Source organism: Callospermophilus lateralis, chromosome 3 (assembly GCF_048772815.1).
Source record: "Callospermophilus lateralis isolate mCalLat2 chromosome 3, mCalLat2.hap1, whole genome shotgun sequence".
NCBI classification, from domain to species: Eukaryota; Metazoa; Chordata; class Mammalia; order Rodentia; family Sciuridae; genus Callospermophilus; species Callospermophilus lateralis.
Window position 1 is genome coordinate 13,757,237 of NC_135307.1, and position 23,840 is coordinate 13,781,076.

General features: G+C 52.1%; 1 protein-coding gene across 2 annotated transcripts in view; it reads right to left on the minus strand.

Moving 5' to 3' along the window:
* Slc24a4 (solute carrier family 24 member 4) overlaps positions 1-23,600 on the minus strand; it is a 125,562-nt gene extending 101,962 nt beyond the window's left edge. For both annotated transcript variants that reach the window (XM_076848011.2, XM_076848009.2), the window contains exons 1-2: positions 23,471-23,600; positions 21,321-21,431 (exon numbers count right to left, since the gene is read on the minus strand). In XM_076848011.2, the coding sequence (XP_076704126.2) occupies positions 21,321-21,431; positions 23,471-23,600 (241 nt within the window). The remainder of the gene's footprint in view (positions 1-21,320; positions 21,432-23,470) is intronic.
* Between the last annotated feature and the right edge of the window lie 240 nt (positions 23,601-23,840).

A 23,840-nucleotide genomic window follows, 5' to 3' on the forward strand; every position in this document is an offset into this window, starting at 1 on the left:
CAATATCCCAACCTTGACAAGATCCGGGCTCCACCCCTGGGCTCCAAAATGCCTTCACCCAAGGGGGCTTGAGAACACTTGGCTGCAAACGGATTTTCTCCATGCACATCAGAAGATCAGGCTCAGGGAAAATACGTGGGCGTGCTGATTCTGTTCCCCATTTCTCACCATGAAACCTTGGCCTGATGCGGATCTTGGGGAAAATAAATTAACCCAGAAAACGAATAGATGGACGACAGAAAAGTAATTACTGAGCAGTCTCAATTTCTGAGGGTGTGCAGTGTGGGCCCAAAGGAAGCGCCCAGGGACTGGGAACTGAGAAACTGCCAACCAGCTTTGTGACCCGGAACGGGGTGGGCCAACCAAAACCCGGTGTTAATCAAGCTTGATTGAAACACTTTCATGTACAGATTCCTTCTAGTAGCAGTTGCCACAGAGACTCGTGGTCCGCAGAGCCTGACATATTTACTATCTCTATGAAAGGAGTCTGTTGACCCCTGATGTAGAGCGACACTCATTATAAAAATACTATTATGTCACTGTTCACTAAGCACCAGGCACCGGGCCAAGAGCCTCACACGCCTTAGCTCATCCAATCTGCACAATTAGTCTGCAAAGCTGGGATTGTCTCCATCTCGTTAACCAGGAAACTGAGGCTCAAGGAGGTTCAAACCCCCAAGTTCACACCCTCGGTAAATAGAGCACCCGGCTCCTCCACCCCGTGGTCTCACCTCCTGAGCAAGGCTTGCCTTAGGCTCACAACGGCACCCTCACCCAGCGATGTCAGGATGAGAAAAGACGCTTAAACATCTCTCCTGTTATTTTGAATAACAACTCTTTTTCAATCAGATATTTAGGCACAAGGCATGAATATTTTCTTTAAAAGTATTTTATAACTCAAATAGTTCCAAAAAGGTTTGAAATCAGAGTAAAAAATCAAAGGTTGAATAACAGTTTGGAGAAGTAATGGTGGGGTAGGAATAAATAATTATATATTTTTAAAAACTTCGAAGAAAGTCCAGCATTGAACACCTTTAAGCTTCCTGCCTGCTATTTTGCCTTGGAACTCCAGTGTTCCTGACTCTGCCTTTGCCGTTAGTGAGGTTTTATGCCAGGAATACACACTAGTCCTCTGGTACCTTTGGCTCCGAAAAGTTCAGCACATACAAAATATAACAAGAATGCATTGCACTGATTTTTCCTTCAACATGTCAGCTAAAGGTCATCAGTAACTCCTCAGGAAAAAGAAATAGGAGGCTGATATCAGAACCCACAGAAAAGCCTGTTTTTACTTTTCTTTAGTAGAACAGAGGGCCACCTGTAAAGCACTCTCATTTTTATGACACTTTTTTAGGAGGTTAAAAATAATGTCACATCCTAGTGCATAAGCGAGCCATGCTAGAAATGAGGTACAAAGGAGGCAGCTCAGTGGATCCTGGGATCCACTCTCAGGACCGAGCGATCCACTCTGGCCCCATGTCTCAGAGGCGTGGATCCTACAACACCAGGACTCTTCCAGGGAAGGGAGGCCACGCCCCACCCAAACACACACACCGCAGCCTGGGTCCACGCCCAGGAACACGGTGGGTCTGGGGGATGGTCTGGTCATCAGCATGTTCAGAAGCTCCCCAGGTGACTCCAAAGAGCAGCCAACGCTGCAAACCGCAACCCGGGTTCAAAATGCCCATGATCGTCGCTGTCCTGACCCCCTCCCCCTCCCCCTCCCCTAGGGAAACTGCAGGGCAAGCAGCCATTCCCCTAACACAATCACAGCCCAGCAATGGCCTCCTCATCTGTTACTCCTATGACCTTGGAGTTCACCCGAGTGCTATCTGGGAGACACCCTCCCCCCACCCCACCTCCATCACCCTCCCCCAAGGCTCCCAGGGGCTTGTGCTCATCACACAGACGTCTGCAGACTGAGGTGTGTGTTCCCCGCGACCATCGGGGGAGGTAGGGAAGACAGCTCCTGTTTCACAGATGGAAACCCCAAGGCTCCAGGAACAATCCCAGGTCTCAGAGCCTCCTATTCCCACACTACTGTCCAGTGCCACGTCAGCAGGACGGTCCAAGCTCGGCCTGGAAGCAGAGGCTTCGATTTCCTAACAGAAAAAGGAAGTCTCCCCGTGGGCTCGCTGTGCCCCAGTCACACGAGCCGCCTCGCTGCTTCCAGAACAGAGATGCACATGCCTCCTCAGGGCCTTCACACTTCCTGTTCCCTGGGCCAGAAACAGGAAGTGCAAAGTCCCTGTGGTCTGCTTTCTCCTCCAGATAGCTTCACATCCACATCCTGGTCATTAACTCCTTACCCCAAGATATCGTCAGTATTTATCACCTGACGACGTGGTTACGTATTTCCATGTTTATTTTCTTCTCTATTCTCCACTAAAACACCAACTCCCAAGGGAAGGGATGTTTAGTCCACTGCTGCCTACAATAATGCCTGCAGGGGTGCTCCATAAGTAGCTCCCTCCCACCACACCAGCCCTAAGAGAATCGCCCTAGGACGGTCACCATCCCCCCACGGGGAAACTGAGGCGTGGGAAGGTTTACACATAGCTTACCCGAGGTCACTGCCAGGAAGTGGCAGGGCTGAAGCTCAGCCTCAGGCCACACATCCATGGTCTCTCCTAACCACACTGTGGAATGAATGACTGGCAACAGGTTGGTGCTACTGAGCCACGGAAGGTAAGGCCAGGGCCAGCCCTGGCCCAATGACCGTCTCATCATGTTGCCCTGCGTTTTGCTCCTGCTGAGGGCACCTCTGACCCAGTGTCCCATCCATCCCTCAGACAGGCCAGTCGCACCGTTACCTTCCAACGATTCCCACAGCGGCAGAACTTCAGGGGGCTTCAAGGCATGGGAAGAACCCACGTCCACCCTGCGCCTGGCCTGCCTCCCCAGACAAGCACAGGGCCATCTTTTCCAACAGGCAGAGCTGGGACACTCGGCTGCCCAGATGGAGCGTCTTGGGCCAGCCCTGTTCCCCTGCTGGTGGGGGTCCAGCAAGACTGAGCTCCCTCCCTGGCAGGGAACTGGCCTCTCTGCCCCTCAGTCCCAGGTAATCACAAGTCTACATCAGTCTGACCAAGACCAGTCCTGCCCTCCTGTCCTCCTGCCTGGACTTCCAAAACAGCCTCCAACACCTCAACAGAACCAGTTCCACCCTCTGCTCTGAGCTGGGGGTCACTGTCCCAAACATATCCTTCATCCTATCAATCACTGGCTCAGAAGCCTTCACCAACTCCAACTGCCTCAAGGAGAAATCCAGACCCCCTGAGCTGCATGACAGAAGCCTATTGTTCTCTAATTCCAAGAAGACTTCTCTCCCCTCAACAAGTTTCACACTGCACATGAGCAAACTACACAAGTGCACTGCTGAGGGACTGTATCAGCCAGCTCTTGCTAGGTTATGCTGCAGTAACAAACAATTCCAAAAACCATCAGAACATACGACACACATATATATTTCCCATTTGCCTCACAAGTTGCCATTCAGGGATGGCGTCTCCTGTCTTCCCTTTCTAGAGCCCAGGAAGAAGGATCAATGCTGTCTAGGATGCAGCATCCTCGTGGAAAAGGAGAAAGACCAAGAGCTGGCAGCAACACACTTGGCTTCTCAAGCTTCTGCTCAGACACAGTGCAAGTCTTGTCTGCTCACATGCCACAGGCCAAAGCGTATGCCAGTCCATGCCCAATGTCAACGGAGGGAACACTCTCTAAGGGAAGTCACACCCCACCTACACAGAAGAGCTGGGAGTAAGTAAATGCAATGATAACACAGGCCACCACTGAAAGCCTGGCCTCAGGGCCTGGGTCCCTCCAGCTGGCTCCATCGTTAGGGTCAAAGGTCATCCACACCTTCAAGACCAACACCTCCGTGGAGGCCTTGAGGAAAACCCCCTTGCTCCTCTGGACCATGACAGGCCTCACCTGTTGCTCCTGCACGTAAATCTGTGTCTCTCTCTTCCCTAGAGCGTGTTTGACCGGCATTTCATAGTTCACCATCCCGGTCCGATGACACTTGGGGAGTCTTGAACATGGCACTTGGGGTACTCCACACATGGCCGGCATCAAAGCCATGCTTGTTTGGCTGGTGAGTGAGTCCACAGAGGGAGACCTGGCTCCCACCGGCGTCAGGGGGCGGGTGTGCCTGGGCCCGGCCCGAGTGTGACTCTGCTCATCGCGATCCTTGTCTCCTGCTCCCTCTGTGCCGTCGCTCCTCATGGTGAGCCTTGCTCCCTTCATCTGCATTTGGCCAAGTGCTCCTCCCTCACAGGCTCTTGGAGTTCTTGATAAATAAACGAATGAGTCAATAAACAAGCCAGCAAGTGCCTGAGCAGACTTCAACCGCCAGAGGCAGCAGGAGAGGTAGGAGAGGAGAACACCATCCGCCTGGGAGGCAGAGAGAAGCAGGCCGGGAAAATCTGGCCTCCAGGATGAGCTCAACTGAACATGACCATGACTCAATCCTATGGAGATGGACAGGGAATTTCTAATGAGTCTGCAAATGACTCCTTCTGCCAACTTCTCCTGAAAAGGAATCTCAGAGTGCTACCACTTGACAACAGCGTGTGTCTGAAAGGCCAGCCTTAAGATGAGACTGCAGACGGGGCAAGGGGAAGGTGAACAGACGGCAGTAACCAGCCCTCTCTGGCAAACAGTGAGGCGTGGAGGCCACCGTGTCTTTTCAAGGGTTGCGGCTACCGCTCGCTGCTACACTCACATCATCTAACATGAAAACAGGGAGGAAGACCGGAAACTGGTGTTTCAAGGCAGGTGAGCTGGGCAGCCGACGGTGGTAACAGCTCCCCAGGGCAGAGGATCAATCCTGACACTTCCAGGGCTCAGAAGTCAGAGAGCCACTCCCAGGCAGGCCCACCCTTCATTTTACACCCAGTTCAGTGGATGCTTGTGAGAAGCCCAGCACGCCTGATAATAAAGAGGGGGACGCCATCCGGCTCTGCACTCTGCATACTAAGGACCATCCATTCAAATTATTTTTGTAGTACTGGGGACGGAACTTAGGAGGATCTCATGCATGCCAGGCAAGTGCCCTACCACTGAGCTGCAGCCCCGGCCATAAAGCCACCGAAAGTCTTTGAAAGGGGAATATGGCCAAGAATCAAATCATTACCTTTGCCATGGTTTACTCTTTCAACTTGGTACTGCAAATCTCAGCGCAGTCAACTTCTCAGGGACATCTCTGCAAGTCTGCTCAAAGCACGTCCACCACGCTCTCCAAGTGGAAAGAGCAGCGGGGTTAATCTACCACCCCATGATCCTGTGGCTGCGTGTACCCAACCAAACGGGGATTTGCAGGTCCCCTGGCTCTGCTGTTGGCTGGGGACTGGCTCCTAGGTTTGAAGGGAAACGTGGGCTCTGTTGCCCTGGGTTCACCAGCTCTGCTCCTGCAAACAGCCCAGATTATCCTGGTGCATACCGTGCCCGGCCCCGAGCACTGCCTGACGGATGTGGCACACCGCCATCAGGACTGCGGAGGTGGCTGCTTTATGGCCAGTGGCTTCCTTGAAGAAGACCTCAGGATCATACACTGCAGGACAGAGAGGACCGAGTCGGAAGACTTAATTTGGAGTAAAAACAGACTTTTGGCTTGGTTTCCAAGGCCCATCCTCTGCTTTAAAAATAATAATTTAAATGTCACTTCTCTGCACTATTACACACCAGACTAAAGTGAGATCAGGCCGTTGAGACCACCAGACAGGTCTGGCAGACCACTAAACAGTGGCTCCCGAGGTCACACACACCAAGGAAGATCCCTGCTACAAGGGGGAGGCCCCAGTCACAGGTCAGGGCCTGGTGGCTGGGTGTGCAAGGCAGGGGCACCTCTCCATCTCTAAGTGAAAAGGAGAAGCAACAGCAATCATCCTGGATGAGCAATAGTCATACTGTGGTGTGCTTGGTGTCCCCTCCCTGCCATCAAAAACTCATCCTCAGAATGAGACTGGCTCCTGCAACTCTGAGTCAGATCTGCACGCTGCGGCAGGGCAGGCCCGATGTTTGGCACTCGATGGCATCCTGTCACCTGTAGCATGTTGGTGCTTCCATGAGCAGACCTGCCTCCTGGCTGGGTTCACCCTGTGTGGGCAGGACCTTCCCCAGCCTCCCTAGCAGAGGTGGACGAATGGACACTTGCCTCTAGCGTGTGGACCTACAGGAGCCGGAGGCCAAGGTCACCGCTGCTCACGGGCCATACCCTTGCCCCATCCTAAGCCAGTCTCACCTGAGTCCTGGCGGGCCCCCACCTCCAGGAGCTCTAGCACAGGTGGCTGATCTGGGTGAGGGTGACTCAGGGCTGCAGTGCGTGGTGTCCTGGGACTCAAGATCCCCGAGGTCTTGGCCTGGCCCTGTACTGCCACCGGAAGTGAATCCAGCAAGTCTACCTGGCATCTGTCCACCCTGACTGCCCACTAAGCTCATCTGGCAGTTTGAAAAATAATACCTCTGCCCAGGTCCCAACCTTGGGGAGCCTGATCTGACGGGTTCAGGGTGGCACCTGGGCACTGCCATTTTGTGGAGTTCCCTGGGTGATTCCAACGCCCAGTCAGGGCTGGGGACCTCGGTGTTCTTCTCTGGACTGTGACCTGGAGGGCTGGCGCAGTGGGTGGAGAGTTTGATATTTTTCCACTCACTCAACTCCCTCGCCCCCCAAAATGTAGTAAATACTAAGTTTACAAAAAGCCAACAGCTCAGACAGACAACAGCAGCGTGATTCATAAGTCAAAAAGTGGGAACCCCCAAGGTCCGTCAAAGGATGGACAAACAGAATGTGGTCTCTACATACAATGGGATGCCATCAGCCCTAAAAACAAAGGCGACTCTGACACATGATGGGCTTTGGGGACATCATGCTAAGTGCAGCAGTCAGTCACCAAAGAACAAACATCGTGTGGTTCCACGTTTAGGAGGGGCCTGGGGTAGTCGAGTTCACAGAGATGAACAGTAGAAGGCGGTTTCCAGGGGTGAGGGAGTGGGTGCTGAAAGGGTGCAGAGTTCCGTTTGGGAAGATAAAAGCGTTCTAGGGTGGGTGGCGATGATAGTACTTAATGCCACCGAACTGACACCTAAAAATGGTTAAGAAGGCAAATTTTATATTATATATGTGTTTTAGTCAGCTTTTTCATTGCTGTGACCAAAGGCCTGACAAAAACAATTGCAGGAGGAAAAGTTTATTTGGCTCAGGGTTTCAGAGGTCTCAGTCCACAGATGGCCAACTCTACTGCTTTGAGTGAGGCAGAACATCATGGCAGAAGGGTGTGGATGAGGAAATCAGCTCAGGATATGGCAATCGGGAAGCAGAGAGAGGGCTCTGCTCACCAGGGACAAGAAACGTACCCCAAGTCAGGTGCCTGTCATCCCAGTGCTCAGGAGGATTGTGAGTTCAAAGCCAGCCTCAGCAACTTAGTGTGGCTCTAAGCAACTCAGTGAGACCCTGTCTCCAAATAAAATATAAAAAAGGGCTGGGGATGTGGCTCAGTGGTTAAGTGCCCCTGGGTTCAATCCCCAGTACCCAAAAAAAAAAAAAAAAAATACATACCCCAAAAGCACACCCCCTAGGACCTGCCTCCTGACACACAGTACCTGCCTACAGGTATCACCCACTTAAACCATCAGTGGATTAAGACATTGATTACCTTATGTCTCTTATAACCTCTTATAATTTTACTTCTGAACATCATAGCATTGTCTCACAGGTGAGCTTTGGGGGCACACCTCATGTTCGAATCATAACAATAAGCCACTATGATTTTAAAAAATGACTTTTAAAGTTGAAAGGTTTCTTAACAGCAGAATCTCTCGGAACCTGGAATTCATCATTGTGATCCAACCTGCCTCCAAGAGAGGCCAAGTTCACAATCTTCCCCAAAGTCATCTCATCAGGCTGCTTTGAGCAGGGGATGGGGAGGAGGGGAAGACCACCCTGGGGAGAAGCAGCCCTTGCAGATGCTCCAGGGCTGGGTCCAAGCTCTCTCAGTTCTCTACCACTAACACGGGTCCAACGCTAGGCAGCCAGCAGGCAGGGCCTCGTGTCATTCTGCCAGGGCCCCCACCAGTTGTGTCCTGTGATCCTATTTCATTGCAGAGAAGCTGAGTCTGTAGAGGTCAGGGAACTTGCCCAAGGCCACACAGCTCACTGGTTGAGCTGGGACCCAAACCCAGGTCACAATTCAAAGTGCGGCTTCCCGACAGGCAATGCTGTCAGCACCTGGGAGCTCGTTAGAAGCACAGACCCTCAGGCCCTGATCTAGACTCACTGCTTGGCATTCTAACAAGAGCCTGGCTGATGGTGCGACACTGGCGATGGAGAAGCAGTGCTCAGAGCTGCAGCGTGTGCTGCCTTCCTCTAATAGCTCGCAGGTCCCTTCTGACTCGCTCAGGGAGACGGTGAAGTGTTCCCAATGAGCTCGGGCCTGCAGAAGCAGCAGCGCTCTCCGTGGGTGTGTGTGGTCTGCCAATTAGGTACCATTGCCCCCACCTTTCCCCTCCTCCTCCTAACGCATATGGGTCACCCAAAGTCAGCAAGTCATTTAGCAATGCGCGAGCATAGTGCGCCGTATTGGGATTTTTGCCAGCTAAGGAAAACACAAGCAAGGTTCAAATGATCAAAGGGGTTTCAAAGCAATTCTTTCAAGGACTTGCCCCCTCCGAGATCCACAGAAGTATTACCCAGAAATTAAAGAATGAAAAGATCCACAGACACAGCGAGTCAGTTCCACAGCCGGCACCACATCCCCCTCTAATAACCCCCTGGTGCGCTGCTCGTCTAATTGAAACGTCCTAGGTGATGGGATTTCCCTGCAGCTTCCTGGGGAGCCACTGAGAAGGCAAGGTTTCATTTCAGAGGCATTTAGCAGAGGAGAGCTCGATTCTGCTCCTCCCTGCGCGGCCAGGTGCAGCCCCCCAGCCAAGGGAGTCCTCCAGACAAGCGCTGCAGCCCTCCTTCGCCGAGGCCCAGCTAATAAGCAGAGCTGCTTGGCTTCTCCAATCTTGCTTATAAATTATTCTATCTACTCCGTTAATCGCCTTTATCAATGCTCCTGCAGGTTTCTGGGGGCTTCTAGCTGTCTCTGGAAATGGGTATCTCCAGGCTGAAGCCCTTTCAGCACGGTGACCCCCATTTTGGGATCTCATCTGTGTCTTGTGAACTGGGATGTCCCGTGTTCCCAGAGCTCCCATCTAGCACGTTGCTCAAGCCCCTGTGGCTCCCTGGGCTCAGCACCTAGGTAGGGAGCTTGTTCAGCAGTAGGAAGGCATTTCCAGCCGCACCTCAGGGGGTCTCCACCCAGTGCTCGTCTCCAGCTGGGGAGACAGACAAAGGCCACCAGGCCAGGAGGGAGACTGAGCTGCAACCACCCTACCCGGACCCCTTTCAGGAGGGGTGCTCGGCTGCCCCCTTGCAGATTTGAGTGGGGGAGAGGCAGAAAAGGACACCAGGATGAGCCTCAGGGTGTGGTGTCCCCACAGCAAGGGCCACAGGCCTTGTTTGTGCTCTAGATAATGCTCGGTTTCATAAGCTTTTCCCTATTATTTTGTTTAAATGCCTCCAACGTTGCTTATAGCAGATGCCTCTGTGCAATCCTGCGGGGATAAGCCATGCTGGTTTAAAAAAAAAAAAAAGTGTAATAAACGGCTCCTGCAAATGGATGAAAGAAGCTCCAGGATCGGGGTGCCCAGCCCCACCCCCACTGCGTTTCTCTAGGGTGAGAACCACACCTCCGCCATCCCTGCCTCTCCCACCCTGCCTGCCAGGTGCCCCGGGTGCCTCTTTCCTACTCCTGGAACCTCATGTGAGCCAGACAGGAAACAGTGCACAGGGAACTTACTTGACCTAGCCCCAAAAGCCACCAGGACCTGAGCCCAGGACCAACTGGAAACACCTCTCTCACCACTGATGTAGCAGATTCTCTCTCCCCATCCCATCTCTTCAGTCACTGTACCAGAACGTCCCACCCTCCCCCACCTGTCCATCAAATACGCACTTACAGCAAAGCACAGTTCAGGTGCTGCACACTCTGTGAAGCCTTCCAGCCGTGCCACTACAGGTGACCATTTCAAGCCAATGTGGTCCTTCCAACCTGCAGGCTCACTGGGGTCAGGGATTTCTCTCTTTAATCCTAGCATCCCCCTAGTGTCCCAGCCATGGAGGCTGAAGAGTGTCCATCAGATGCACACTTGAGAAGGTGGGATGCAGGATAAAACTCAGCCACCATTCGCAGGAAAAGGCTCTTCTTGGACAAGGGTCCACATAGAGCGGAAGGAAGGAAGGCACACGTTCCGTGCTCCATCATGGAAAATGGCAGGGCCACAGACCTTGGATGTCACCTGTGATCAGAGCTGACAACTCCTACCTCCTACTTCACATGCCCACAAGATTGGGCCCATCTGTTCACTCCCTGACATGCTGCAGGAGACCATCCCCTCTGCCTAAATCTCTCTGTGGTAGCTACTAATTGTTCTTTCTTCACTTTCTTTGGCCCTGAAACGCTTATTAAGCACGATGCTAAGAACACGCACAGATCCTGATTTGAGCCATCCCACACTGCCCACCAGCAGGGCTGCCTTCCTAAAACACACAACTGCTCAGAAATCACCATCAGTCCCCACTGCCTACAAGGCAGAGCGTGAATCCTCTGAGTGTTCAAGGCTCTTGGTCTCTGCTTACATTACAGGTGACTCACCAGCCAAACCCACCTAGATGCCCTATGTCCCAAGATCATCCAGCACTTATGCTCCCTCAGCCAGAGGACCCTTCACCTTCCTCCTCCAAAGAGCAGACTCCAAAGCCAGGCTGCCCAAGTGCAACCCCTGCTCAGCCAACGCTGAGCTAGGAGACCTTGGACAAGATTTTGGTTTGTTTTTGTTTTTCATTATTTATAAAATAATAAAATAATTCTGTAATCAAACCCACATGGATAGGACCTTACAGATGTAACACAGTGTGTTATCCCTGTATAAATGGCAAACACTTAACTTTAACCTTTCTAGACCAATATGGCTATTCCAGTAGACAAGTTATTTAACCCCGGCATACCTTCCTGGTAGCTTTTGTAAAAGGAGATAGTGACACCCCCCGACCCCAAAGTGCTGTTAAAAGGATCAGCCAGGCAACGTGTGCAGAGTCCTTAGAACAGAACCACTTAAGTGTCTACTCCATCATCCTTCAAAAGCATCTTCAATGCTACCTTTGATGTGATGCCCTCTATGACCTTGACATCAAGGACTTTAATTCCCTCCTCTGCAATGAGCACTAGCATTGTAGCACTCCCACTCCCCTTTGTAAGGCAGGAGGGCTTTGTAGATTCCTGTCCTCTCAACTAGAACAGGGGCTCCCTGTTGTGCTGGCAGGGTGCACAGCTAGGTCAGTTTTAATTTCCCCACGGGCCCAGCAACAGGGGCACTCAACCAATATGCACCCAGCGGTCACCTAGTAAACCCGGGGATGGCTTCCTACCAGGGGGGCCTCCTTAGCAAGGTCATTTTTTGCATATTTGGCTCTTTTAATAAACACATATTTTAGTGCAGAGCCATCCAGCCAGCATGGGATCTGCCCAGCGCTCATTGAACTTGGCATGTATAATGAAATCAAAAGTCTGACATTTGTAGCATGAAGTGAGATTAACCAACGGTGGGGTCATGAGAACGAGCGTGTGCAAAGATGTCTGAACGTCCTTCTTCCTTCTGTTCCAGCCAGACATCCCAGCACTGAGATCTTTGCCTTCCAAGAGTCAAGCACAATGCTCCCGCCAAATCTCACTCAGAAAAGGATCAAATCCAAAAGGCTGCCAAATAACTGATTTTCTTTATAACACAAAGAAGGCTTGTTCTTTGGAGTTGAGGCATCTGGCCCACGGTGCAAATGTCGTCACCCCCCACACAGCACGTGGCACTGAGTCCTTCAAAGCCCATAGGCTGATGCCCATTCCACAGCCAGCAAACCAAGGCTCAGACAGTCAGTGACCTCCACAAGACCACACAGGTTGTCAGGGCACCAACCCTGGCCTCTCTATTCTAGACCTCCTTCCCCAGGTCTCAGGTGACCAGGGGAAAGCGCCAGATTTAGTACAAACACACCCCGGATCCTGCATCTGCGTGGCCTGGTCAGACACAGAGTCAGCAGCTCTGGTCCTCAATGAACAATAATATGCACCTGCAAGCTCCAGGTAAGAAGAGCCCTGGGAGGAAGGTACCGTATAACCGTCAGGAGCTCACACGCACCAGGCCTGGTTCCAGAGCTCAGGATCCATCGGTGAATAAAACAAACTTTGCCCCTTCCCTCAGGTTGGAAAGTAAATGAGTTCAAGGCTACAGAACTAGTAAAGGCAGGATCACCCCCTGCCCTCAAGAAGCTCCCAGGGAAGGGGAAAGTCCAGCACATGTGCGTGTTGTTACCGCTGCCACCTGCCGCAGGCTCTCACTGAACCAAGCACACCTGCAATACGAGGCATCTGCCCTAACCGTGGCTTAGCACAGCCACCAAGAACCGTTCCCCAGCTTCACCCTGGGCAGGTGGCAGATACCCACATGTCCCAACCACCAGCCCCCCACCCTTGCACTTTAAAAAAAAAATTAAAATCAAAGTAATCTGATTCCATTGTAGCCCGAGCTGAGCACCGACTCCCTGATAAATCCCCAAAGCCTCATTACTTACTACTGTGCCGGTTCTCTTAGCTGGTGTTTGTTTTCTCTTTCCCCTTGGACAACCAATGAGCAGGACGCAGCGGTTGCTAGTAAGCACTCCTCCAGGTACAGAGATGATGCTCCGATTTCTCAGGAAGCACTTTTCACTGCACAGTACTATCTGCTTAGATGTCCCTCCGTGGCCAGCAACTGCCCTCTGAGGCCAGGCTCAGAGGTCCTCAGCCTGGCCTCCTCCCCAACACCCTCCTTGGGGGACCCTGCTCCATGGTATTTGCCACAGGCAGCTTTGTCTTTGAGCTCAGGCCTGTCTCCCCGCCCCCCACATCCCTATTCCATTTCCTGTCCCCTGACAGTAGGGACTGGGTCCCTTTCAGCTCAGGGCCTAGTGCACCGCAGGGCAGGTGCACATTCAAGAAATGCATTTTGCATTTCATTTCTTGGGCAATTACCATGAGAAGCAGGGAGCTGTAGGACCAGAAGCCAGCTGGCCATGGGTCCCATCTGCAAGGGGTAGATCCCCCCCGCAGAGTGTGCCTTCCCCTCTCAGCCATGCTGTGACCTTCTGTGCCTTTCCCAAGGGGGACATCCACTACTTTCTTGGGAAAAACAGTAGAGTATTCCAGCACAGTGACATGCCAGGCTCGACGGCCCCTTGAGTAACGGACAACGGGTGTTGGATCCAAACATCCCTTGTCAAGCATCCGGCTCTTCCCTTCCACCCAAGGCAGCACATGGCAATGCTTAATGAGTTCCATTTTTAACTCGGGGAGGAACGTTCCTCAGAGTTCAAGAGGAAGCCGAGTGGGCGCGCTCTGGATTGCGGGAGGCCGGCGTGTCGTCAAGAGCGGAGAATCTGCAAGTCAGGGGGTAGCAGATGGCCCAGCAAGGAGGAGAGATGCCAGCAGATGGCCACAATAGTCTGGATAAGAGGGGAAAAAAAAACTTCTGATTGCAAACAAACTGATATGAGAAACAGACCGAGAAGCAGCCACACCAGTGTTGGCTGGGCCACGAGCAGGCATTTCCCATTCCTCAGGGGGACACCCGTGACAAGCTGGAACTCACCACAGAGGTTCTCATCTCTAAATCATCTTTTTTCTACCTCCTTAGTTAATAAGATGGATCATGATATACACTCACAATTCAGAATACCCAAATTTTTCAAGCCTGGCTGGCTTGAAATTGAGTTTCTGGTTGGTGAAATTATTGTGTATGATACAGTAATGACGGATACAAGTCTATCAAAACCACAGGACCTACCATAGGGAGAGTGAACTGTGGATTTTACTTAACAATGTATTGATTTTAGTTCACCCATTCAAACAAATGTACCACCCTAAGGCAAGATGTTAATAATAGGGGAACTGATAGAGGGAGTAGAACAGAGGGGCTCTCTGTTTTCGGTAAACCTAAAACTAGTCCAGAAAATTAAGCCTATTAGTTAAACCCACACACACTTACTTGGTTCTTTGTGTTGGCTGGGTGACCTTGGACTAGTTACTTAACCTCTCTTGGTCTCCTTTTCCTTATCTGCAGAATGAGGACCATAATAGCACCCACCTAACGGGTTGTTATGAGAAATAAGCAAATAGATGGAAACACTTAGAACACCCAGCACACGAAGCCCTGGTTCGGCCACGGCAATGACACTCACAGCAATTACCTCCTGCTCTCGGCTCGGTTTAGGTACTTCCATACATCATGTCGGTGAGGGCTTGGAGCAGCCAGGGAGACAGGGAGGGAGGGCTGCTATCCTCACTTTACAAAAGAGAAAGCCTGAAGCTCAGACAGATTATGTAACTTCTTCAAGGTCACGCAGCCGGTGAGGGTTGAGCCGAGTCCCCAACCCACATGTCTGCCTTCACCACATCTGACCACCAGCTCTAGGACAGACGGACAACAGCCTTCTCTGGACACTGACAATCTCTGTATGTGCCAGGTCAACCTCATTTTGTTAAGAGAAGAGAGGGAGGGAGAAAGCCCCAAATGCCCGCAGGTGGGCTCTCAGCACAGGGGAGACTGGACCCCACACCTTCCACTCCCCAAGCCACGGGATCACGTGACACTGCTCCACCCCCCCACCCCAAACAGAAAAGCGTGGGCACATTGATGACAGGCTGCTGTCTTCCTCAGCCTCCGTTTGTGATCAGATTGGTGGCTCTGCTAGGCCACTGGTAGGTGGCTGGTAACACTCTGTCCGAGGAGCCACAGGCTCTCGGGAGGCTGCGCCCTGTGCAGTCTAGCCACTTCCCAGCCTGGAAGTCCGGCCTCTGCTGTCGGGGAACCGCGCGCTCCTGTCTCCAGGGTTAAGCTCAATTCTTGCTTTTCCAACTCAAGATGTGCCTTTATGTAACAACTTGAGAACCCGAGATGTGTGACTTGTCTCTCAAGCGGCTGCAGCAGTGTTCCAGCAGACACTATCTTGCCACCGCACCGTGCACTCCCCGCCCACTTGCCCCGATGTACTTTGTGCAGTTCTGGGATCTCCTCCTCCTGCTCCTGAGTTCTCCTGCGTTTTGTACCTCCGCTTCCCATACAGGGCGTCTATGGAGACCCCTGGCTGAGGGCACCTGTCCAGTGGCCTCCTCTCCTCCCGGCCAGCCTCAGTGCCATCTGCACCAGGGGTCCCATCCCCTCTGACTCTGCCAGCCTCTCTCTTCCTCAGTGGCCTTTACAGAAGAAAAAGCCGGGGTGGACCAGAACCAAGAGGCCACAGAAGATCCTCCATCCAGTGCCTGAGTCAGTCTCCTGCTTCCCCTGAAACCCCCCTCCATTCTCAGCCTCTCCCAAGCAAAACCTTAAAGAGGACTTGAACCCTCTGCAACTATGGGATGGGAACCAAGCTCCTCCGACATCTTTCTCTTCAACATGGTGCACAGGATGGACTCAGCGGAGGAGGAATCACTTACTCTCAAATGGGGGGAGCAGCATAAGAACAGAGGAGACCATGCTAACCCCAATTAAAAAGCCCAAAGTGGTGGGTCAGGAGCAGTGGTGCATGCCTGTAATTGAGAGGCTGAGGCAGGAGGATCATGAGTTCAGAGCCAGCCTCAGCAATTTAGGGAGGCCCTAAGCAACTCGGTGAGACCCTGTCTCTAAGTAACATATAAAAAAGAGCTGGGGATGGGGCTCAGTGGTTAAGTGCCCCAGGGTTCAGTCCCTACCACCACCAAAACAAAAGCCCAAATTAACACCTGTCAAGAGGTAAAAATGGGTTTTCTATGTAGAAACAGGCTTTATCAGTGTGGCATCCTCCAGCACCCCAAATTCTCCAAAGATTAAAAAACATCAAGCCAAGAGATGTTTGTTTCCAGAAGAGGAAAGAAAAAATGTCTGATGAGATGTTTACTTGTTCACTTGTCCTCCAAATTCAGTTGACAAATAGTTTTTTGGCACCTATTATCCACACTGGCTTTGATCAGCGCCGGGATAAACAGATGAGAAAATTATGAGAACAGAAGCTGAGCTCTGAGCACGTGCCATGTGCCAAACGCTGTCTTAATTCATATAATTCTAACAACCTGAGGAGGCAGACAAGCCATCAGCCCTGTGTCCCATTTTATAGGTGGAAAAACTGAAGCGTACACCATGGTTTCAAAAAGCAAGCAAGGCGTTCGCCCTCCACATTCTAGCTGGGAGAGGCAGATGATCCAGTGATGCACAGAACTGGGGCTTTCAAGAAGCTGAACCGAGACGGCCTGACAGCCAGCGACTGCAAAGGCGACTTGGGATGTGATAACCAAGAAAAGCCTTTAGGATGTAGAGAGACAAGCAAGAACCTGCCATGGATGATCCAGATGGAAAGGGCATGGCTTCCAGAAGCGCCCACAGCAGCCCTTGGAATGCATCTGTGGCTGCTTCTGATTTCAGGGTTGGGGCAGGGCTAAGGCGTCTGCATTTGTCAGAGCCCCCTGGTGTCACTTGCCAAGTGGGGCCACGGTTGAGACATACCAAGTTCCAACCTCGGCTGTCTTCGGACACTCCAGGTGGCCCTCCCCTCCCAGTCTGCCCACTGTGGACATATGCCACCAGGGTCTGCGTGTATTGGTGGCCTCCACAGCACAGAAACTCACTGGTTCTTTCTGTGGACCAAATGCTTGCGTTCCCCCAAATTTTATGCAAGCCCTAACCCCCAATGTGATAGTATTTGGGGGTGAGTAGAGCTATATGAGATCGTGAAGGTGGGGGTCCCAGGGTGGGATTAATGTCCTTATAAGAAGAGAGACCAGAGAGCTTGTGCTCTCTCTCCACCACATGGGCACACAGCAAGAAGGCGGCCAACTAACTGCAGGCCAGACACCAAGTCCCTTAGCACCTTGATCTTGACTTCCAGTCCCCAGAACCATGAGACATAAGTATCTCTTCAAGCCACCCAGGCTGTGGCATTTTGTTATAGCAGCCCAAGCTCAGATGGGTCCCAAGGGACTTAAAGTCACTGCCACTTATTTCTGTCTCATGCTCTATGCACACGGGACTCACTTGGTCTCAACAGACCATGAAAACCAACATCTAAGGCCTCGAGGCCTGGGTCGTGCCTTCAGATCTCTGGAAAAGAGTTATTTATAAATTTTCCAAAGACATCATGGTCAAAAACGAAGCCGATTGCTTTAGCTGCCCTATATCCTCTCCCCACCCCAAAAGAAAGAAAGAAACTAGTTTTCAGGAAACTTGCTGTTAGACAAAGTCTCAACTCTCACTCAAAATTCAGATCTTTATTGCATGTCTACCCAGCAGCCAGCAGCATGCTGACCAGTTCCTCTTGGCCTTTGGTGAATCATGTGGGGACCTTGTCAGAATGCAGATTCCAATCTGCAGGGGGAGGTTGGAGACATTCCTAGCGAGCTCCCAGGTGATGCCCCCACACTGAGCAGCAGCAGAGCTCAGACCAGGTGAGCATCACCTGTCTTCCAGTTGGAATCCCCTAGGCAGTTATATATATATTGTGGATGGACACTATACCTTTATTTTATTTATTAGTTTTTATGTGGTGCCGAGGACCAAACCCAGTGCCTCACACTTGCTAGGCATGTGCTCTGCCACTGAGCCACTGCTCCAGCCCTTTAGGGAATCCTTTAAAAGTACAGATTCCTGGGCCTACACCAAACCAATTAGGTCAGACACTCTAGGGGTGGGGCCCAGGCATTTCAAATATTTCTACAAAGCCCCCGGGGGTGAGAACCACTCTCCAGGCACAGAGCAGGTAGCCCTCAAGGCTGGCGGATAACCAAGTTACTTTAGAAGATAACACAAGGCCTGGGTGATGGGAGAGTGTCTGGGGTACCTAAGCCGAAACACAGATGACAAGATGGAGACTTCCCACACAGGTGACAGAAGCCAGGAACAGAGCACCTTAACCCCATGGAGTCTTTGGGGTGGACCAGAGCGGCTCCTTGTTATGCTTCTAAGTGAGAGTCACTCCTCTCAGAGAACAAGGGGAGCCTCCAGGAGGCCCGGGGAAGGAGGCTGATCCCTGCCCAGAGGCCCTTACAAAGATGTGCGCCAGTGTTTGCTGGACACCACCTGCAGGTGGGGGTTTGGACAGTCGGACACTCTGAATTCCCCTCCTGTCCTCTTCCCTAAAGAAACTCTCTGGGAGAGGAGCAAGAGGAGCAAGAGGAGCACCAGACGCCCTCGGGTGGGTGGAGACGGGTGCAAGGCAGAAGCCTCCAGAGGACACAGGAGCTCGCGATGCCCTGGGGAACCTCTCAGCTATGCAGAAGGGAGGCAGCCAGCAAGCCACCCTCCACCCCAGCCTGAAACTCAGCACGGAGCCCTGGTACCTTTTTCACAGAAGCAGCCCCAGGATGGGCGCCTCTAAGATCCAGTAATAAAGACTCAGCTGGCGGAGGTGGCTATGCTCTCTTGCTCCAGAGGCACAGCCTGGGACCCAGGTCTAAGCCAGTCCCCCAGCCCAAGCAATTAGGGTGGCCACACATTCAAGCCAAATCAACTGCAAGCCCTGGCTCGGGGCTCCTGCCGAGGCAGCCCAGCCGCAGGTGTACTTTCCCTGCATTTTTGAGTCTGAGGGGGTGTAAAGTTGGACCTCTGCTCACCATCTCCCCACACGGGAACAACCGAGTTCAGAGAGAGAGAGAAACTGGGTCATGGACACCTCTTAACCCGCGATCCCACACTTCCAGTTACTAAGTAATAATTTCCTTTGGGGGCTAAACCCAGTTTGGGGAAGTTCCTGTGGTTGCAATGGAGGCCAGCCTCGACTGTACCCACGACAGCACAGAACCCCACCAGGACTGCTCCTCCACCTCTGAGCACCCAAAGTGCCTCCCAGACTGCTAATTAGAGACCTCTGCGGTCCTTGGTCATTGCCCATGTTCTCCATGGGAGATCTTGTCGGCTCTACTTGGTCATAAGCCACTCCCTGGCAGGGGCTGCACCATGTTTCGGCTTATATTCCCCAGCCCATGCCACACGTGGGCCGGATACACCTCAAAGGTGGTGTTTGCTACAGATGTGAAATGGAAAGGGGCAGAGCTGCTCACGTGCAGGGTATGGGGAAGCTGGGAGGAGCCCGGGTGCTGGTGCAATGGAGTGGGCAAGGCATGGCTTTTGGAGCCAGATAACCCAGGGATGCTCCTGCTGATGGAGAGATCTTGGGAAGAGACTGAGCTTCTGAGCTTTGTGCTCCTGTCTTTGCCAAACAAAGTAAGGACTGAAGTACATAATACGTGGAAAAACTTCATTCCATCATTCCACGGTTTACCGAGTCCTTTCCACGTCTCAGCCTCTATTCTGGAAGCAGTCAATGTTAATCATTGCTAATGATATTGCCCATCTCTCCCTCCGCAGGAGGGACAAGGCCAGGCCTTCCTGTAGAACAGGACAGACTGCTTTATAAGTCTGGGGAATACTTGTTGATTTAACAGCAGGCTGAAGACCTCAGGGCCACACTGGGGCATAGGAGAACTCCAGCCTTAGAAATAGGGTCCAGTCTAAGCCAACATGCTCGTATGACAGCATGTGACAAAAGTTACTGGGCAAGGGCACAGCTGGCCCAAAATGAGGGTGCCAATGAACTAGAACCCATTCAAAACTTCCAGACATCTGCTGCCCTGACTTGTGTCAGGGGGCGTTCACTTGTAATGGTGAACAGGTATAAGGCGAGGGACAGCCAATGTTGGGGCCCATCCTGTCACTTCAGGGACCTGGATTGCTATGATTGGCATCAACCACGGGGCGGGGGGGGAACATGTTAGGACTCTGGAGAAAAAATGAGGCTAGGGAAGTTTTGACTGGGTTCTAGCTCACTAGCACCCTGGAGTCTTCAGAAGATGTGCTGTGCGAGGTTGGGCACCAGAATGGACGGGACTGCTGGGGGGGGGGCGGGGAGTCCCACCACTGCCCTGCAAGCGCTCATCTCCCCTCCACGCCCCAGATCCTCTGCAGAGGACCCTGAGGGAAGTTAATGGTGTAGAAAATAGCATGGTGTCTTGGAGGGAAGGCTCAGCCTTCACAAATCTGTGGGGCCAACGAAACATCTCTGTCACACAGGCCTGGGTTCCAAAGCCACTAGCACCACTTAGGAGATTTGTGACTTGGAGCCACTGGGTCTCCTCCCTAGACCTTTTGTAACCTGTAAAATGGGGAGATGGCCTCACTGAGGGGGACCATAAGACACATGAAGACTGACATCCAAACCTTCTCCTTTGCCTGGCGATCTGTCTCCTTTTAATCCATGCAGAGATTACCAGATGCTTCCAACAACCCCAGAGCAGACAAATGTTCTGCCCGTTCCACAGGTGAGAAAATAGATAGCCAAGGAGATTATGTTTTGCCTGACGACTCGGTCAAAGAGCCACCGGGGATAAAATCCCCCAGTTCCCTCGGGGTTTTCAAATACATCACCCCACTCGACCCTCCTCTCAAAGACCCCAAGAGTTGGCACCAGAGCTAATGCCTAGAACTGCCCCACGGGAGACCAGGGCAGCTTCCAGGTGCCTGGCTGCCTGCTCCTTTCTCCTCCTGAGAATCTTCTTCACTCCCACAAGTGAAGCCTGCCTGTGGCAGGAGCACAGACAAGATGTCATCATTGGGTCCCTACCTCCCTGACTCACTGGAGAATTCTGAGGAGAAACATCAAAACCACTTCAAGGGAAAGCAGAGTCTATCTCTTGGAGAGGAATGGTACCCTAGGGACATCCATCTCAGAAAAAGGGCCCCATGCCCCAAGCACCCTTCCTCCCCTGTGCCTTCCCTGGTGCTCTCTGACCCCAGTGGGCCATCCCTAAGCATCATCCACCAGAGTACCTAGATCTGCTGGCCCTAGACCTCCATCAAGCACAGGCAGTGGCCCTAGGGAAAGAAAACAGACACCCAGACAACCAAGGGGACCCAGGGGATGGGGATACTTAGCCTTTAGTAGCACTGTGAGAACAACAAACAAACAAACAAAGCTCTGGAATGTGACCTTCTGAGTTGTTGGATAAAGAAACCACTTGCGTTGCTTAGCAGTGTGACAGATGGCTGTCTGCAGGTTATCTTCCAACACGGTGCAGGTACCCTTTCTTACTAGGGTTCATAAAACCAACTTTCCCAGCTCTGGCTGGAGCTGTCCACACAGGCACCACCATCCCTAGCAGGGCCAGAAGCCTGCGGGGTGCGGGAGAGGACCTGGGGGGCAGCAAGGAGAATCTACATCTTACCCGGCTCTGTGCAGTTCTTCAACAACTGAGTCCCATTCACGGGAGCCATCAGCTTTCTGTTCCGCCAGGCGTCTGGTAGAGCACGTTTGCTAGCAGAAGCTGTTTTGTGCCCTAGATTGGAAAACAAGTCAGAGATAACATTAGGTCAATGTGATACCTGCATTCTCAAAATGACCTTACAGGTACATACCTAGCCACGTCAGCAACAGACCTGTTTGGCTATTTAGAGACACCTGTAGAGAGTGAGCTAATGGTTGGAGATACATCACCTGCTTACCCACAGTACTCTGCTTCCTGGGTCTAATTCATTGTTTCTGGTCCCAGTTAAACCAGCAAGTAATTTGACCTTGGACAAGACGGAGCTGATCTCAGCCCCTCATTGGTGCAACAAAGGGTTTAGTTAGGTGACCACTGACTTCTCTTTCAGTAAACAGAGTCAGGAACTCCATAAGTTAGCAAGCCAGACAGTTGGTGAGGAATGGCCTAGGGATTCTCACACAGACCACCTGGGGGTCTTGTTGAAATGCAGATTCTGATCCAGAGTGGGGTGGAACTTGGGATTCTACACTAACAGGCTCCCAAGTGATGCTAATGGTCCAAAGGCCACACTAAGCCCATGAGAGAAGGCAAGGATGCCGGGGACCAAAGGCCGTTAAACTCCTGACCTAGCAAATAAAATGGTTCTCATTTTAGGACCTTTAAAGTACTCATTTACCTCTCCTGAGGTGCACTGTTTCAGCTGGGTAATAATACCTCTTCTAGAATGCTGACAGCTAAGAGCATCTGGGCATTTTTAAAATTATTATTTCTGGTGTGTAATTAAGGGGGGGAAACCCCCACTTGCCCAATTTGCAGAGTACCGCATTAAAACATTCAAAACAAACTCTCTGGGTTTCTTTTGAAAGAGTCACTTTTTAAAACTCTATCCCGAATCACAAAATTTGGGTTTTGTATGGCAGTGGTTTTTAAAAAAAGAAAAAAAACAAACTTTGATCAAGTTTCACTTGATTTTAACATGCTGCTATAAACCTCTCTCTAAATGAATGGTCTCTAGACAAGAAAGTACTAGGGAGATGGTGCTGGCCAGCAATCCCAGCATCTCAGGAGGCTGAGGCAACAGGATCACAAGTTCAAAGCCAGCCTCAGCAACTTGTCGAGGTCCTAAGCAACTTAGTGAGACCTCATCTCAAAATTAAAAAATAAAAAGGGCTTGGGATGTGGCTTAATGGTTAAGTTCCCCTGGGCTCAACACCTGGTACAAAAAAAAAACAAAAAACAAACAAACAAAAAAAACCCTGCTGTACCTCCATGTCTCAGTTGCAAAATCACCTACATTTCTATTTTTCTTTTACATTAAGGTTCACAGTATCCAACTTGCAACCATAGCATCAGGACAACGAATGTGCTCTGAGGGTTCCACATGGACTCAAACCCCAAGGCATACGTTTTACCAAGTTTCTTCTTTCCCGATTCCATCTGAAATTAGCAATAACATAAGTGACTCCCAATTCCCTGTCCTTTTTGGAGAATCACGGCCCCACCTACCAGTCCTCTCCTTCCGTGGGGACTGAGAGGAGTTAAGGGAAGCGATGCTGAAATGCGGCAGCAATCTCCCGCGGGGACAGACTGTCCCAATCCTTTTAGTGTTTGGGGAAGACGCATCAGGAAAACCAGGGAACCGCTTTGGACTAAGGCGAGGGCGAAAGGAGAGCTGAGACCCTGTGGCAGTTTCCCGTTCTGAGGCTGGGTTTTCAAGGGACGTGGAGAACAACCCTCGTCGCTCTGCAGAATAGCAAAGCGGACCGTTCAGTTTCACCCAACCCAGAGCCGGAGACTTCATCCCTGGGCGCTGCCGCTGCGCTGCGCTGCCCATTCTCCCTGCGCTCCAGGGGCAGAGGCGGCACAGGATTCAATCTTAGTAACACACACCTACAGCCGCGTCCTGAGCCCCGGGGGGCCGCGCGCCGCTCGGGGGAACGAGCTCCACAGTTCAGAGCGTCCTCCTGGGTGCGCACTACTTGCCCCGCAGGGAGGGGGCTGGACAAACCCTTGGGACCAGCCTAAAGAAGAAGGAGCGGGAGCTGTCTCGAGGCTTCCCAGATCAAGTCCCCCCGACTCCCCCGCCCGAGGGAGCCGGTACCCGCACCTACCCAAGCTGCCGAAGAGGCCAGACGCACAGCACACCAGGGCCAGCACCGCGCACACGAAACCAACTTGCTTCGGCAGCATCTCTCGCCTCCTGCGAACTTTGCGCGCCCGGAGGGTCCCGCGGAGCGCCATCTCCGAGCGCCTGGGCGCTGTCGCTGGGAGAGGATGGGGAGCTTCAGGGGTCAGAGTGCTGTCTGTGGCCAAACAGCGCCGGGGCTGGAGCGGGCAATGCGCAGCTCAGAGGCGAGCGACTCTGGGCCAGAGCTTCATGGCCCGTGAGCGTAGCTGGCCCAGAGCGAGGGTCTCCGGAAGGAAGAGGAGAGGTGGGGGCGCACGGCACGGTCGGAGCTCAGAGTCCCGCGCGTGGCTTGC